Source organism: Geotrypetes seraphini, chromosome 1, assembly GCF_902459505.1.
Source record: "Geotrypetes seraphini chromosome 1, aGeoSer1.1, whole genome shotgun sequence".
In the NCBI taxonomy this organism is placed as follows: domain Eukaryota; kingdom Metazoa; phylum Chordata; class Amphibia; order Gymnophiona; family Dermophiidae; genus Geotrypetes; species Geotrypetes seraphini.
In genome coordinates this window covers 416,240,915-416,257,553 of record NC_047084.1, presented here as the reverse complement: position 1 = coordinate 416,257,553, position 16,639 = coordinate 416,240,915, and the positions used below count along the sequence as shown (strand labels likewise).

Sequence of the window (16,639 nt, the reverse complement as noted above, 5' to 3'; positions counted from 1 at the left end):
GCTTTACATATGCCCTCAATGGGAGTGACATTTAGATGGGCTACTGAAGTTGCCATTGCTCTTACTTAATGTACAGTGTTAGCCCAAAGGAGATATAGTCAGCTAGCCATAGTTCTCATGGTGAGATGGGCTCCAACTCTATTAGGATCGAATGACAAGAACGGTTACATAGAAGTTCTATGATGCTTGATCTGATCCGATCTAATAATAAGCCAATGCAGGTTTACAGTCCAGTGTGTTGTCGCAACCACGGCTTCTGATAAACACAGCAAGCCGGGCTCTCTGCGACCGATACTGCTCCCAGCGTGTTCCTTCCAACTAAGGAACCCTTCAGGCTTCCAACTAGGCCCCAGTCTAGGGTGAATATTGTCAGATAAATGACCACAGTGTAATAGGCAAGGAATACACACACTCCCAAAAATGTCCAAAAATAAAGGTGTACTTTTATTTTTGACTCTTGGTCAGGCTTCCTTGGTAATATCAGCAGGTTGCAGTACTTTTCAATACATTTGTATAAGAAACAAAACATAAAACTTTGGGCCAACCTGGCTCCACTGGCTTCACAAACAGCAGCCTGGTTCTTATTTCAAAAACAGAAAAAAAACATACCAGAATTGTGGCTGGACTTTAGTCTCTTTATATAAGTCATCTTCACCAGCCCTATATGCTTAGGATAGACTTTAGCACTGTTCTCTTCCTATGAAAGAGCAGGAGCGAGGAGCAAACAAAATACTTGCAGTATGAAAAATACAGTTTTACAAAACCAAAAAGAAAACTGCTAACCTTGAAGCTCTCCCACAGAATGCCTGCAGATAGGGAACTCATTCAAACGGAGCTCCTCTGTGTCTTGTTTCCTGCAGTATCTTATCTCCAGCTAATTATCCTCCAGGTGAGCTGAGAGGGAAGAACACAAATGCTGCCTAGTTTAGAATGATACACAGTCAGTTCAGGTACTTGAGTGTTTCAGAGCCTAGTTCTGGGAAGCTTAAACAATTCAGCATACAAAACAAACTTAGTCCCAAAACTTTCAGGAAAACAGGTAAGAATCAAAAATAGCAAACACACTTCCAACCTTGCTCAGCTTGTGTCCATTGCATCCAGTCTCCTTCCAGGAATAATTGGCACACTAATGTCCATGGGTTCCCAGCCATCTAGCTGCCTCTCAGCTGTAGTCTCAGGCCTATCTGAAATGTCTACCATTTACCAATCTTTCTCCAGCTCATCAGCATTCAGCTGGGGAGGCAAGCCTTGCTGCCTCTGAGGCTCTCCTTGCAGCCCTCTTTGCTCCTCCCCCTCTATGGTTCTGAGCTGCCTCGTTTTAACTGGCTCCAAGCCACCCCTCCCTGCTCTGAAGAGGGGGAAGGGAGAAAACTCCCTCTGCAGCTGTAACTGCTCACGTGCCATCTTCCTGCTGGTTCTCTGCCTTTCTGGGAGATGTAGTCTTTTAGCTTCTGAATGTGCCATAAACTTACGCATTTCAAGGAGATCATTGGTGATGTGTTGAAATGACTCTAAATGTTCTGTAGGTATGTATTGTTCATAATGAGTTTCTGAACCAGAGACTTAAGTAGAATGTCATGTAAAAGTTATAGCTGAGAATTCTACTACACAGCATAGAAATCTGGAAAATTATGCAACCAAATTTGTCCAGAGTTCTACCCTCTCGTCCAGGTGGGTTACTGATGTAGGTTCTGGAGCTATTAACTTTTCAGCGCAGAACCTACCAGCAGAGACTGATGTTGCAGTTGAGGTCTGTCAAACTCTGGACAGGATTGCACCCTGCATAAGTTATCTAATTTACGTGGTGCTGCTGGGATTAGAAGTAGTTTTTCCCAGTTCTCAAACAGTCCTTTGACCACTATTTGTAATCCAAAGCATCCATTAACTACACTTTTGTTTCTGTTTCTGACTCCATTTTACTGAGCTCTATAGGAGAGACGGACTGCACCTGAGCACGACTGGGACAAGGATGCTGGCACGCAACGTTCAGAGCGCCATAGACTTGGCTTTAAACTGAGGAAGAGGGGAAAGCTGACAGTCAATCTGACACATCGGACAAAAGTATCAAATAAGGATACTGAGCAAGGACATTGTAAAAGAGGGCTCTGGACTGAGTGGGAATTTTTGGAAAAAGGACCTATGGAAGCATTACAAGGGCCCAGGGCCAAGGGCATTGAGCAAGGACGTTGTAAAAGAGGGCTCGGGACTGAATGGGAATTTTTTGAAAAAGGACCTAAGGAAGCAATACAAGGGCCCAGAGCCAAGGACATTGTAAAAAAGGGATTGAGGCCGAGTGGGAATTTTTGGGAAAAGGACCTAAGGATGCAATGCAGATGCCCAGGGCCAAGGACCTTGAACGAGGACACTGTAAGAAGGCTCAGGACTAAGTGGGAATTTTTTGAAGAAGGACCTAAGGACAAATTGCAGGGGACTAGGACACAAATAAAACTGGCAAACAGGACTAACAGAGAACAACGGAATCCAGAGGGACAACCAAAACTGAGGAAACAGGTTGAGGATGAAACAGACACACCACAGGAGGAGGATGACCAAGACGAGGCTTGGGGACTGGCAACTCACGAGGGGGTCGCCAGGAGCGCCAAACCATGAGGAAAACCAGCAAGAAAGGCGAACAACCGGGACTTACACTGCCTGTACACTAATGCTAGGAGCCTAAGGGCTAAAATGGGAGAGCTGGAAGTATTAGCCAGCACAAAGGTCCTAGACATAATTGGAGTCACAGAAACGTGGTGGACTGATGACAATGAATGGGATGTGGCTTTACCAGGGTTCAAACTCTACAGGAGAGATAGGTCACACAAAAAGGGTGCAGGAATAGCGCTATATATAAAAGATTCCATACCTTCAACTAGGATGGAAACAACAATAAGGGCGGATGACTTGGAATCATTATGTGTTAAGCTACCAGGAGGAACAGGAGCAGATATAAAATTGGGTCTGTACTATCGCCAACCTGGCCAATCGGAAGAAATCGACCAGGACCTGGAGGCCGAACTGAGGCAGGTATGCAAAAGCGGAAGTGTGGTGGTAAAGGGGGACTTCAACCACCCGGGAATGGACTGGAGCATCGGGCACTCGAACTGTATGAGGGAGACCAAATTCATGGAGGTCACGAGGGACTGTTTCATGGAACAGCTGGTCACGGAACCTACACGGGGAGATGCCACTCTTGACCTAATCTTCAACGGACTAAGGGGACCCGCTAAGGAGGTGGCAGTACTAGCCCCACTAGGAAACAGCGATCACAACACGATCCAGTACAGACTAGAGATTGGATCATCAAAGGTGAAAAGAACCACAACAGCACTCAACTTCAAAAAAGGGAATTATGATGCCATGAGGAAAATGGTGGGAAAGAAACTCAACGATACCGCAAGGAAGATTGAGTCCGTAGAAAAAGCCTGGACCCTACTCAAGGGCACAGTGCATGAAGCACAGAACCTGTGCGTCCCCAAGTTCAGGAAGGGGTGCAAAAAAATAGAACAAAAAACCCAGTGTGGATAACAAATGCAGTGAAAAAGGCGATAAGTGATAAGAAGGCATCATTCAAAAAATGGAAAAACCAAAAGGACAACCAAAAGGAGCATAAAAAACACCAAAAGGAGTGTCACCGAGTGGTTAGGAAAGCAAAAAGAGAATATGAAGAGAGTCTGGCAGGGGAAGCAATAAACTTCAAATCATTCTTCAGGTACGTCAAAGGGAAGCAACCAGCTAGGGAGGAAGTGGGACCCTTGGATGATGGAGACAGAAAGGGAGTGGTAAAAGAGGAAAAGGAGATAGCGGACAGATTAAATGAGTTATTCACGTCAGTTTTCACAAGGGAGGACACAACCAATATTCCGGAACCCGAGGAGATCGTAAAAGGAGATCAGGATGAAAATCTGGTCCAACTAGAGGTGAGCAAGGTGGATGTCCTCAGGCAGATAGACAGGCTAAAGAGCGACAAATCGCCAGGTCCGGACGGCATTCACCCAAGGGTACTCAAGGAACTAAGGAACGAAATAGCTGAGCCACTTCGACAGATATGCAAACTATCCTTAAAAACTGGAGAGATTCCGGAGGACTGGAAAATAGCAAATGTCACACCCATCTTCAAGAAAGGCTCAAGGGGAGACCCGGGAAACTACAGGCCGGTGAGCTTGACCTCGGTCCCGGGAAAGATGATGGAAGCGCTGATTAAAGACAGCATCTGGGAACACATCGAAAACAATGGGCAGCTAAAGTCGAGCCAGCATGGCTTCTGCAAGGGCAGGTCATGCCTCACGAACTTATTATACTTCTTTGAGGGGGTAAACAGCCAGGTGGATAAAGGGGAATCCATAGACATCATTTACCTTGACTTCCAAAAAGCCTTCGACAAGGTACCACACGAAAGACTGCTAAGGAAGCTATGGAACCACGGGGTGCAAGGGGTGGTCCACCGATGGATCAAAAACTGGCTGGCGGACAGGAAACAGAGGGTTGGAGTAAAGGGCCATTACTCAGATTGGAAATGAGTCACGAGCGGAGTTCCACAGGGGTCGGTGCTGGGACCGCTTCTGTTCAACATATTTATTAACGACCTGGAGGCGGGAACAAAATGTGAGGTTATTAAATTTACGGATGACACTAAACTATACAGCAGGGTCAAAACCATGGAGGACTGCGAAGACCTCCAAAAAGATCTGACAACGCTGGAAGAGTGGGCCAAAAAGTGGCAGATGAGCTTCAACATAGGGAAATGCAAGGTCATGAATGTTGGGAAAAAGAACCCGATGTTCACTTACAAGATGGGGGGATCACTGCTAGAGGTGAGCAACCTTGAAAGAGACCTGGGAGTGATGGTAGACACAACATTGAAGGCATCGGCACAGTGCGCCACAGCCTCAAGGAAAGCGAACAGAATGTAGGGTATCATTAAGAAAGGTATCACGACCAGGACAAAGGAAGTCATCCTGCCAATGTATCGTGCATTGGTGCGCCCACACCTGGAGTACTGTGTCCAGTACTGGTCGCCGTACCTCAAAAAGGACATGGCGGTATTTGAGAGAGTCCAGAGAAGAGCAATTAAGCTGATAAAGGGTATGGGGAACCTCTCATATACTGAAAGACTGAAAAAGCTGGGGCTTTTCTCGCTGGAAAAGTGACGACTCAGAGGAGACATGATAGAAACCTTCAAGATCATGAAGGGTATAGAAAAAGTGGACAGGGACAGATTTTTCAAACTATGGGGAACCACAAGTACAAGGGAGCACTCAGAGAAATTGAGAGGGGAAAGGTTTAGAACAAATGCCAGGAAGTTCTTTTTCACCCAGAGGGTGGTGGATACATGGAACGCGCTACCGGAGAATGTGATAAGCAGAAGCTTCAAAGAGGGGCTTCAAAGAGGGTCTGGACAGGTACCTGGAGGACAAAGGGATTGAGGGGTACAGATAGGAGTAGAGGTAAGGTTAGAGGGATAGGATTAGAGGTAATTTGTAGAATTAGTCAGAGACCACTGTTCAGGCAGTGGGCCTGATGGGCCGCCGCGAGAGCGGACCGCTGGGTGAGATGGACCTCTGGTCTGCCTCAGCGGAGGCAACTTCTTATGTTCTTAGAGCATAACCCATCTGCCTGATGAAAGTTGTGAAAGACAAACTATCAGGTAGAGACCTTCTGTGAGGATGGCGATAGGTCTGATGGTATTCTATACGACTCTTCTGCAGACAGGTCTTGACACTCCTTAAGTGCTGTAACAGGTCAAAGTCATACTACTCAATGTCATGCCTTGGAGATGGTGAATATCTAGAAGAATATCAACGTGATTTTCAAGGGAGGCTTTGAAAAGAATGTAATGTTCTCCGAGTCGACGAGATGTATCTCAGCGTTGAGCCGATGTGCATCTTGAATGAGAAGTATGCTTTCTAGAAAACAAAAGTCCTCTCGATGTCAAGCATCAATGAATCAAAGTTCCAAGACCGAGCCCTTGTCGGTCGTTGAGGGGACACTGGTCAGACTGGGCTGGCATGCGATACGAGGAAGCCAGAACCTTCACCATGTATGACTTCAACACCACTGCCTAGCCAACTCTTTTTGCACCAGTTTTTATCTGGTCTTGTAAAGACAGTGCCAATACTAATGTTATAGTCTGTACGGAGGGCATGGACTGCACCTGGTATTGAGGCATTGGTGACCTCAATGCCAAGGCCTGCCTTGGAGGAGACAACAATTGTAGAGACAGTGATCAAGCCTCAATGTGTCTAGGCTTTGAATGCATCAATTGTGTAGACGCTTTAGACAACTCAAGAGGTGTGCCTGGAAGGGGAAGGATGTTTGTGCTTCTTAGCCTTTTTATAAGCTTCCCCGATGAAGGCAATGGAGATGAAGTAATCATTGTTTGAGGCATCGATGCTCTTGATGTCAAAGGTGATCGGTGAGCATCAGCATGTGAGTCAGCAGACATCGTCAATGTTCCTAGTGTCCTGATAAGTTTTCATATTGGATTTGTCTGGCTCTCAGCGACCTTTCCTGAAGTTTGAAACAGAGGGTGCAGGAAATATTGCAGTGTTCCAGACCTAGGCACTGTACTGTGTGGATCAGTTGCCGAAATAGTTTAATTATACCATTTGCACCACTTAAAGCCACTTGGAGCCTTGGACATAATGCAAGTTCAAAAGGACTTAATGTTCCTGGAAGGTTGAGTAAATGTTAAGCCAAAAATGAATCGATGCTCCCAGCCTGAAAACAGGCCGAGAGGAGCCTGAAGGCACCAAGCAAAAATTTTGTTATTTAATAAAATACAATAAAAACTAAAATAATTTTTAAAATTTATATACCGTCTACACTTAAGTTTCCAAAAAACATACTTTGTAAAATAAAAGCAAAACAACAAACACTGTCTATGCTGCTTTCTACCGCTAAGTCTGATTAAGCCTCACAAAAGGGCTGCTACAAATAAATGAGTCTTCAACAAGTATTTTAATCCAACCCTATCAGCACATAATTAAGAAAAAATAGAACAGGAAGGCAAGAAAGTTAAATGTTTGACACGCTTGGAGACTCTCCAAGAAACATAGCTTCTTATCTCCGTATAAAACTAAGAACTGATGGTCCTGCGGGCTGATGTCAGGCAGGAAGACACCAGAGCATGCACAGTATAGGCAGTCTTGAGACAGAAAATTTTTTAATGTGACAGTACACTTTGATACTGTCTGTACAGGGCTCCATAGATGATGTCACCCGAATGTGAGAATATGCTGCCTGATTGTCCTGGGATAATTTGTATTTCCTTTCCTGAAAGTGTACAACTTTTTGTAAAATCTGAGACAGAAATAATAACACACAAAAGGCAGACTCATGAGCCAAGAGGTCTAACTGCCATCATTTACTATGCTACTTAAAAGTTGGCTCAAGTAAAATATCTCAGTAAATAAATGGATACTGGGTTCTAAAATAGGATGGCCCTCAATTAAATATCTATGTTTGAAACTCCTACTATCACAAGTGAAATAAAACTTCCTGTTAACGCAAAATCTAATATTCCTTTGCTTAAGATTGTCAGATCTCTCTCCTTGTAGACAAGAAAGCAGAACAGACAAATATTCAAGTCAGAAATACAGCTAAGGCTACTTTGCTCCTACATTTAGGGTCTATTTCAAACAATTAAACAAAAAAAATAGCACCTATGACATACAGTGGAGGTTTCCAAGCCATTTTTTTCATTATTTATTATGCTCCGAATTTCCCCAGATTCCAAGATGCTGTCAGTATTGTCAAGGTCACTGGCACCATCATCTGTAGATATGCTGCTAGTTTCTAACTTGTCCAGGTTTTCAGCTTTAAGTGAAGGATGTGCATAAGGCTTCTGGCATGAAACACTCTCTTCAGTTTCTCTCTCACACTTTAAGTCATTTTCTGTTTTTTCAAAATTGGCAGATGCAGTCATGCAAACAGATGATTCCTCAAGTCTGGAGGAAGCAATGTGGGATTCAATTTTGAACTCTGTTTCAATTTTTATTTCTTGCACTGTAGAAGCAGAACTGAAAATTGACTCTGTACTGTTGGTTCCTAAGGATCAAAAACAATACTTTGTTATTTAAATTATACATTAGTCTTACATACTCAGTTCATACAAGATTAGGCAAACTGAATCCTTTATTTATTTATTTATCATTTTAATACATCCTATATACAAAGATGTTTAAAGGAAATACAGAAATATAATACTCTCTTAGTCATAATACAAACTAAGAACCAAAATTTAAACATCCATAATAAATCATCTAATACAGTCCACAACCTGAGGAGAAGAGACAAGATGAAAATAGAACCCCTTGGGAAAGGGGAAATATACAAAAGGAAATAAAAATATTAAGAAATAGAGCAGCTAGATCTTATCCTATCCAAAATAAAAATACCGCATTATTAACCTGTATCATTCGGACTGTGTGGAGATTCCTTTACCTTCAAGGAAAAAACCTAATTGGGCAGGTTCAAAGAAAATATATTTACTCCCCTGATAGGAGATAAAGAGATTAGGCAAACTGAACAGCACAAAGAGATTAATTTACCTCCCAATTACTCTTAGAAAGATAGAAACATGATGGCAGATAAAGGCCAAATAGCCCATCTAGTCTGCCCATCCACAGTAACCATTATCTCTTCCTCTTTCTAAGAGATCCCACATGCCTATCCTATGTCTTGTTTACTGATGCAAACTAATATTTCTTTAATTTGAAGAATTACTTAAGGCTATGAAAAAAAATATAGCATATTTGTCAAAGTACAGATAAAATTTTAGCTTTGTTTTGGGGAATTTGAAGTTCACCTCACTTAGGATTATTTCCAGAAATAAAATACAATTATATAAAAATATCAATGCTACCCTTGATTTGTTCAATAGCATTAAACTTAGGGCTCCATTTACACAGTTGCGGTAGCAAGTACTGGTATGCCAAATGCAACGGAGCCCATAGGAATTGAATGTGCTGTGTGGAACTCATTACCATAGCTTTGTTAAAAGGACCTTAATTTTTTTATATTTCATTTTTTGTATTTTTATATAACATTACAATCTTGAGATTATTAATTACATTCTGAACTTACTCCTTCCAAAAACTTTTAAGACTTAAGAGCTTGAGAAAAGATGCCTTAAATGAAAGATCAGAAATGCATAAATTAAAAAGTAGTAGCAAACCAGGTATTTTTGAAGGATACTTGTAGGATACTTGCAGAGACCCCAAACAGAAAATCAATTACATCTAACATCATATTAGAGAAATGACACAAGAGACAAATTTGTCCCCATCCCCACAGGAACTCAATTTCCCTATCCCCGTGAGTTTTGTTGCTGTTCCTGTCCATTCCTGTAAGCTCTGCCTTAATCGCACAAGCCTTGAACACTTATGATTTTAAAGTGTTTAAGGTTTGTGCAGATGAGGTTAGAGCTTGCAGGAATGGGGCAGGGACAGGAAAAGAACTTGTGGGGACTAGTAAAGCCTCATGGGACCTTTGCTAGTTAGACCAGTGTTTTTCAATCGCTGTTCCGCGGCACACTAGTGTGCCGCGAGATGTTGCCTGGTGTGCCGCAGGGCCGCCATCAGGGCAGTACTACCAGTCCTGCATTCAGGGGCCCGGAGCTGACAGGGGGCCCTAGGCAGGGGCGCCAGTAGCTCGCCAAGGCAAAGTGAGTCGATCACCCAGGACTCACTTTGTCTTGGTGATCTAATCTATCGAGCCGATAAGTCTTCTTCTCCCCGACGTCAATTCTGCAGTCGGAGACGAAGTTCGGGCCAGCCAATCGCTGCCTGGCTGGGCGGAACTTCCTCTCCGATTGCAGAATTGACGTCAGGGAGAGCATGCGTTGGCGTCGGCTTTGGGGCCTGTTATCCATTGGTGGGTCCTGTTCCCCGATGGCAGCGGCAGTGGCTTGAGGAACGGCAGGGAGAAAGAAAGAAAGGGGGCAGGCAGGGAAACAGAAGGAAAGAAGAGAAACAGAAAAAAAGAAAGAAAGGTCAGGGAGAGAGGAAGAAAAAGTTGGGGGAGGGAATGAGGTGTGAGTCGTGGCGCATGGCGCGTGGCGCGTGGCCAGCAGGGGGTGCTGTTTATGGGACGATATTGAGGTCAGAAGCATGATAGTGCAGTATTTTTGTAGCGCCAGTTTTTCATATGGTTCTGGGTAATTCTAGTTAGAGACAATTCTGTGTTAGTTAAGGACCACGCCCAAATAGAAGCGTACGAAAAACAGGTGAATAAAACATTTAAATATAATGTAGCTAAGGCCAGAGAAAAATATACTAAGGATTAATATAAGGGAAAGCATAATAATATCTGTGTATGTACTTTGCTGTTTGAGCTAAATCATGGTGGAAATCATGACTACATGATTACATGGAGGTTCTTTTGTATGTACTATGACTGTCCTGTCTTAGGCCAGCATCTTGTGCCAGTGAATAGTTTCTGTTCTTTGTTCAGCTTCCCGCCTTTAGCCTCGTGGTTCTAATTGAAAACAGATGTGCTCAGGCTAGTTAGGAAAACTCCATATTCCAAACTGAGATATAAAATGTATGAAGTATGAATGGCCAAGATATGAATGAAATTATGAATGTTTGGGGCCCATGAATGAAATATAAATGGTTTATATAAATTGTTTATAAGCAGAAACATTAAGAAAAACTCTTGAGCACAACATCTGGAAATAATTAGTCAGTCTCCAGCATAGGAAGGGGGGGCATTGGAAGCCCATGCTTATCACTGTGTGTAACATGAAGCTGTCAGCTTTCCTCTTCCAGACTAAAGTTACTGTCAATTTAGGGAGAGGTTGAGAATTTATCAGCACCATGTTAATAATTATAGATTCTCTTGAATGTTATAATGTTAATTCAGAAATCAAAAGTAATTTTCTGAAAACTTTGTATAACTTTTAAACATGGAGGAATGTTTCTTTGTCTAAACTTTAAGACCACCCATAGAAATGTTATTGGTCGTCAAACTTGATGATGTCACTAAACCAAAAGTTATATAATAGACTGTAATGAGATAGAAAGACGAGACCATTTTGAGAAGGCCAGTCTTTGGCCACGATGATGATCTCCCATGAGCGCAACGTAAGCAATTATGCTATTCTTTTGATCTAATAATGGGAAAATAGAACCAATAATTCAATAAATCCTGGTTATAATTTTAAAACCTTGCGCTGGTGTCATTTTGCATGTAGAATTATTTTCAAACCTGAAGCTTTCACAAATGGCGTCAATGCCCCATGCTCAATTGGTGCCGAAACCCGGGAACTAATTTGACGCCTAGAACAAGCTTATAGGTTATTCATGGAAACTCTAGGAGCTCTGGAGATTTCGCATGGTTGTGTAACAAAAGGTAGTCACAGGTTGACTGGCTGCGCAGGAATATGGTGGAAATTAGAGATAAAACGGGACCGGAAAACTGGAAAATTGTGAGTATTACGCCTGTTTAAAGAAAAAAAAAATTTAAAAATAATAAAAAGAAAAAAAAATTAATTAATAATAATAAAAAAAAAAAATTATTTAACAGTAAGGAGCATGCATGCTTGTATATATCTGTACATAATTATATGAAGTTAGTGGAAATTAAATATTAATGGAAAAAGAAAAAGGAAAAAATTAGAAATAAAAGTAACACAGAAAGAATGTTGTGAAAAGAAAGAAAAAACCTTGCAGTGCTGGCATTTTTCCATCTGGCTTTTAAACTGAGCAGTGCCCGTCTGAAAGAAGAAAAAAAGTGCCCAGTAGAGAGCAGGTCTCCTCTGTGAACGTAAGTTTTTGCTTGTTTGAAAATGCGTTATTAAGTTTGAAGAAAAAAACAAATTTGTTCTTTCCTGCTGTGTGTCTAAGCTTTGTCTCTGAACTAACTTGTTTCTCTCTGTGAAAAAGAAAACTGTCTGTTTTAATCTGACTTTGAAAAGTTTCCCTCACCCGTCTTTTTGTTTGAAAAAACGGGCTGAGGGCACCCCCCCCCCCCCTTTTTTCTTTGTCTCCCTCTGTGCATTTTCAGTGCCTATCTGAAGTAACTACTTTGAAAAGAAAAAAGAAATTGTGTTTCTCAGCTTTGTCTTTCTAAACTCCAGTTCTGTCTCTCTCTGTCTTTTTTGCTTTGCCCTAACTTTTTCTCTTGTCTCTGGAAAAGGAAAAATAAAGTTAATGGCTTCCCGTTCCCTTCAGTCTTCTTTGTTTGAAAGAGCGGGCTGCAAATGGGGGATTTTCACCCCCACCTTTTTCCTCCCTCTATGCCTTCTACAGAGCTATCACGTGTTCTCCTTTGTTCATTACCAGGAAGAGGGGAAGGGGGAGGAAAGAGGGGGAGGGAATAGCAGCAATGGAGTCCTTTGTCTCAGGGCTACAGATTTCCAACAGGTATTTGCTTTTCTCGGAGCAAGTCTGTTTTGCATATTAAAAGGGTTTATTGAGAACTGGTAGTTTAGCAAGACATGAGAATCTTATGTATCCGTGGCTTAAATTTGTTTCCGATGTAGTAGAAAAAAGATTCAATGTGGTCTCTCTCTGATAAAACTTTACCAGCATGCTGTTTAGAGTTCCGTAAAGTTTGTGTATGTTGTTTTTGTAGTGTAGATCTGCGGTGTTAGGAACAATGGAGGTACTTTGGGAGAGTTTCAGAAGCTGTTTGTAGCCTAAGGGCTCTGTATAAGAAGCATTCTAGAAAAAAAAAAAGACGTTATGTAGCTTGAATTTTTCCCTTGTTTCTTTATATTTTAAAAAGGTTATTAGAATGTTGGATAGAATGTTGGAAGAACAGAACTGTAGGATCTGAAGGAATTGGAAAGTGATATTTAAATGAGAAAGTGAATTGAAAAGGAAAAGAAAATTTGAATAGCTAGATCGTTTAAATGTTTGGCTGTTTCAAAGCAGGGAGATAGTTTGTAGAAGGAATGTACAGGAATGTGGAAAGAAAGCTTGTGAAATGTGCTATGGAAGAGTTCGATAGGGAAGATGGGAGAAGAGAAAAGAATTCTGCTGGACTTGGGAATGTATTCAACAGTGAAAGGATAATTTTGTGGAAAAGAAAAATATTTATTCCAAAAAACAGATACCATGCTTACAAGAAAGATTGTTTTTATGAGCAAGCAAAGCAGTGCATGAGAAATAAAATCCCTGCCTTTATAGTTTTATCTCAGGGTTCAAATTAATTTTGAATATGAATTTTTGTGCCCCTGCATGGTTTATAAAGTATTTTTAAACTTGTGCATTGTCCGAAATGTATGATTAGGGAGTAATTAAATTTAAATGCATTTTAAAATTAAAATTGGGAAGTTTAAAATAAAAAGATTAAGAAAAATAGAGGTTAAGTACCTATATTTTTTTGAAAATCGAAATAAATGTGAAACAAAGGGCTTGCTAACTTGGTTAACAGAAAAGAACAATTATAATAAACTTTTATGTAAGTGGATGAATTCGGAATTGAAATTTTGCTTACTTTTTACAAGTAAGCTCTTCAGGATAGGAACCTAATAAAGAATATGGAATTGAGAATAATTCCCTGATGTTAGAAAAAAAGAAAGTCTAATTTTACCATGTAGAGAATGTGTCTGCATGTTTAAATTTTCCTGTGGCCAATTTTGGTACTACAGGACCCTGAAAAAAGTCTATTTAATCTGTATGTTTTGTGTTTCAGTTAAGAACCTTCTTTGAATCCTTTCAACAATTCAACACAGAGAATGTGGCTCTGCAATACAAGAATTAGTACATTTTGCAGAGGGGATAACGTGATAACGTGCTATGTGTTTTTTTTTGTTCTTTTGTTAATGAACATGTACTTTCCTTCCAGGATTTACACTGACCAGCAGTACCACATACCACCACTAGAGCTGTGGAGAACACAGAGAAAAATTCCGATGCTGAATTTTCGGCGGGAATTTCAGTGTTCCTTTGTCTTCAACTAATGAGCTGTGCTTACCTTTCATTACAGAAAAGCCAAGCTTGAATTATGAAAATGTTGCAGCATGAACTTTTTAAAGCCATGATTTAAATTTCACTGAAATTAATTTAGAGACTCCGACCTTACAAGTTGCTAAAACTATTTGCAAAAGACATTTCTGGACTCATATAAAAAAAAAATTTTTGAACGGAAAAAACAGACTTTATCTTAAACCACGTTACTTTAAATCATTTCATTTGAATTAGGCTTCTGAACTTTAATTATGCTTTTGCATAATTTCATAGACTTATTCTGATATTGTATTAATAACTGTATTTTCTTTATCATTGTCTTCATGCATTGTTCTCAGAAAATATTTTGTGTATCCTGTATTTTAAATTTTATTTCATATGACTGTATTTCTATACACAGTGGCAGCTTCTAAGCTGTAACACAGTGCCACAATATTGTTTAATTGGGTTTAACAGCTGATATCATCAGTCCTTTTAATGATTTTAATTTAAATTTGAGAAATGAGTTCCTGCAACACACACAGAAAAAGAAAACTTATATCTGATGTGCATGCATTATCTGCACATGAGTACATTTCCATATTAAGCATATATTTGGGTTTTCTTAACACTGTGCATTATTTTACACTTTATTGATATAATTCCAAGATTTTATAACATAACACTTTTGAGCATAGGGACTAATTAAATTAGGTAATACTGAGGTTCTCTTTATCTTAGGGAAATCTAGGGTTCTATTTTTCTTTAGCTATACTTTCTCTAAATTTCTGACTTTTAAACTTTAAAAGTACTGGAGTTTCATGAATACCTCTATGAATAAAACAACAGACGTCTCTGCTCTAGGACTGTACTTGCACCTAGAACAGACACTGACTGTCTAACTACCACTGGAATGGTAAGTTTCCTATATGATATGGTTTAGACAGCAACTTACATAAATGTACACTTAGATGGGTTTTATCTAGAATAGTGGATGGGATTTGCTTGCATTCTCACTAGAGAATTCAAGTAAGCTTTGGGTAAGATCTTCTAGGCACCTGCCATTGCAGGCCTAGGTAGTACATTTTTCTGGCTTTTGCTATCTAATTGGCATTAAAAGAATATACTTGCACAGACACACTGATCCATAAGAAGAACCGTACCCTGAGTGAACCCCAGCGCCACAGATAAGACCACGAGCTCAATTCTGAATATTACTTCATAAATTCAGAAATATTCAAGAGGGGACTGAGTCGTGGCGCATGGCGCGTGGCGCGTGGCTCGTGGCCAGCAGGGGGTGCTGTTTATGGGACGATATTGAGGTCAGAAGCATGATAGTGCAGTATTTTTGTAGCGCCAGTTTTTCATATGGTTCTGGGTAATTCTAGTTAGAGACAATTCTGTGTTAGTTAAGGACCACGCCCAAATAGAAGCGTACGAAAAACAGGTGAATAAAACATTTAAATATAATGTAGCTAAGGCCAGAGAAAAATATACTAAGGATTAATATAAGGGAAAGCATAATAATATCTGTGTATGTACTTTGCTGTTTGAGCTAAATCATGGTGGAAATCATGACTACATGATTACATGGAGGTTCTTTTGTATGTACTATGACTGTCCTGTCTTAGGCCAGCATCTTGTGCCAGTGAATAGTTTCTGTTCTTTGTTCAGCTTCCCGCCTTTAGCCTCGTGGTTCTAATTGAAAACAGATGTGCTCAGGCTAGTTAGGAAAACTCCATATTCCAAACTGAGATATAAAATGTATGAAGTATGAATGGCCAAGATATGAATGAAATTATGAATGTTTGGGGCCCATGAATGAAATATAAATGGTTTATATAAATTGTTTATAAGCAGAAACATTAAGAAAAACTCTTGAGCACAACATCTGGAAATAATTAGTCAGTCTCCAGCATAGGAAGGGGGGGCATTGGAAGCCCATGCTTATCACTGTGTGTAACATGAAGCTGTCAGCTTTCCTCTTCCAGACTAAAGTTACTGTCAATTTAGGGAGAGGTTGAGAATTTATCAGCACCATGTTAATAATTATAGATTCTCTTGAATGTTATAATGTTAATTCAGAAATCAAAAGTAATTTTCTGAAAACTTTGTATAACTTTTAAACATGGAGGAATGTTTCTTTGTCTAAACTTTAAGACCACCCATAGAAATGTTATTGGTCATCAAACTTGATGATGTCACTAAACCAAAAGTTATATAATAGACTGTAATGAGATAGAAAGACGAGACCATTGTGAGAAGGCCAGTCTTTGGCCACGATGATGATCTCCCATGAGCGCAACGTAAGCAATTATGCTATTCTTTTGATCTAATAATGGGAAAATAGAACCAATAATTCAATAAATCCTGGTTATAATTTTAAAACCTTGCGCTGGTGTCATTTTGCATGTAGAATTATTTTCAAACCTGAAGCTTTCACAAATGGCGTCAATGCCCCATGCTCAGGTGTGGAGGAGAGAAAGCATACAGGCTGATAGAAGGGAAGAAAGATTGGATAGACAGTCAGAAGAAGAAAGTACAACCAGAAATCACCAGACAAGGTAGGAAAAATGATTTTATTTTAAATTTAGCAAAGTGGAGGCAGTATTACCACAGTTTTCAAAGGAATTTGCCCAAATAACTTAATAGTTAACTGGGTAAATTCCCAGAGATGAAAACTTCCTTTCACTTACTATGCACAGTTCTGAATTTATATCTGCTGTCTATATTTTACAATATGG

The 16,639-nt window shown here is 40.3% G+C and overlaps 1 protein-coding gene across 2 annotated transcripts in view; it reads right to left on the bottom strand.

Moving 5' to 3' along the window:
* KDM4C (lysine demethylase 4C) overlaps positions 1-16,639 on the bottom strand; it is a 405,781-nt gene that overhangs the window by 175,745 nt on the left and 213,397 nt on the right. For both annotated transcript variants that reach the window (XM_033918713.1, XM_033918724.1), the window contains exon 11: positions 7,673-8,046. In XM_033918713.1, coding sequence (XP_033774604.1) covers positions 7,673-8,046 — 374 coding nt within the window. The remainder of the gene's footprint in view (positions 1-7,672; positions 8,047-16,639) is intronic.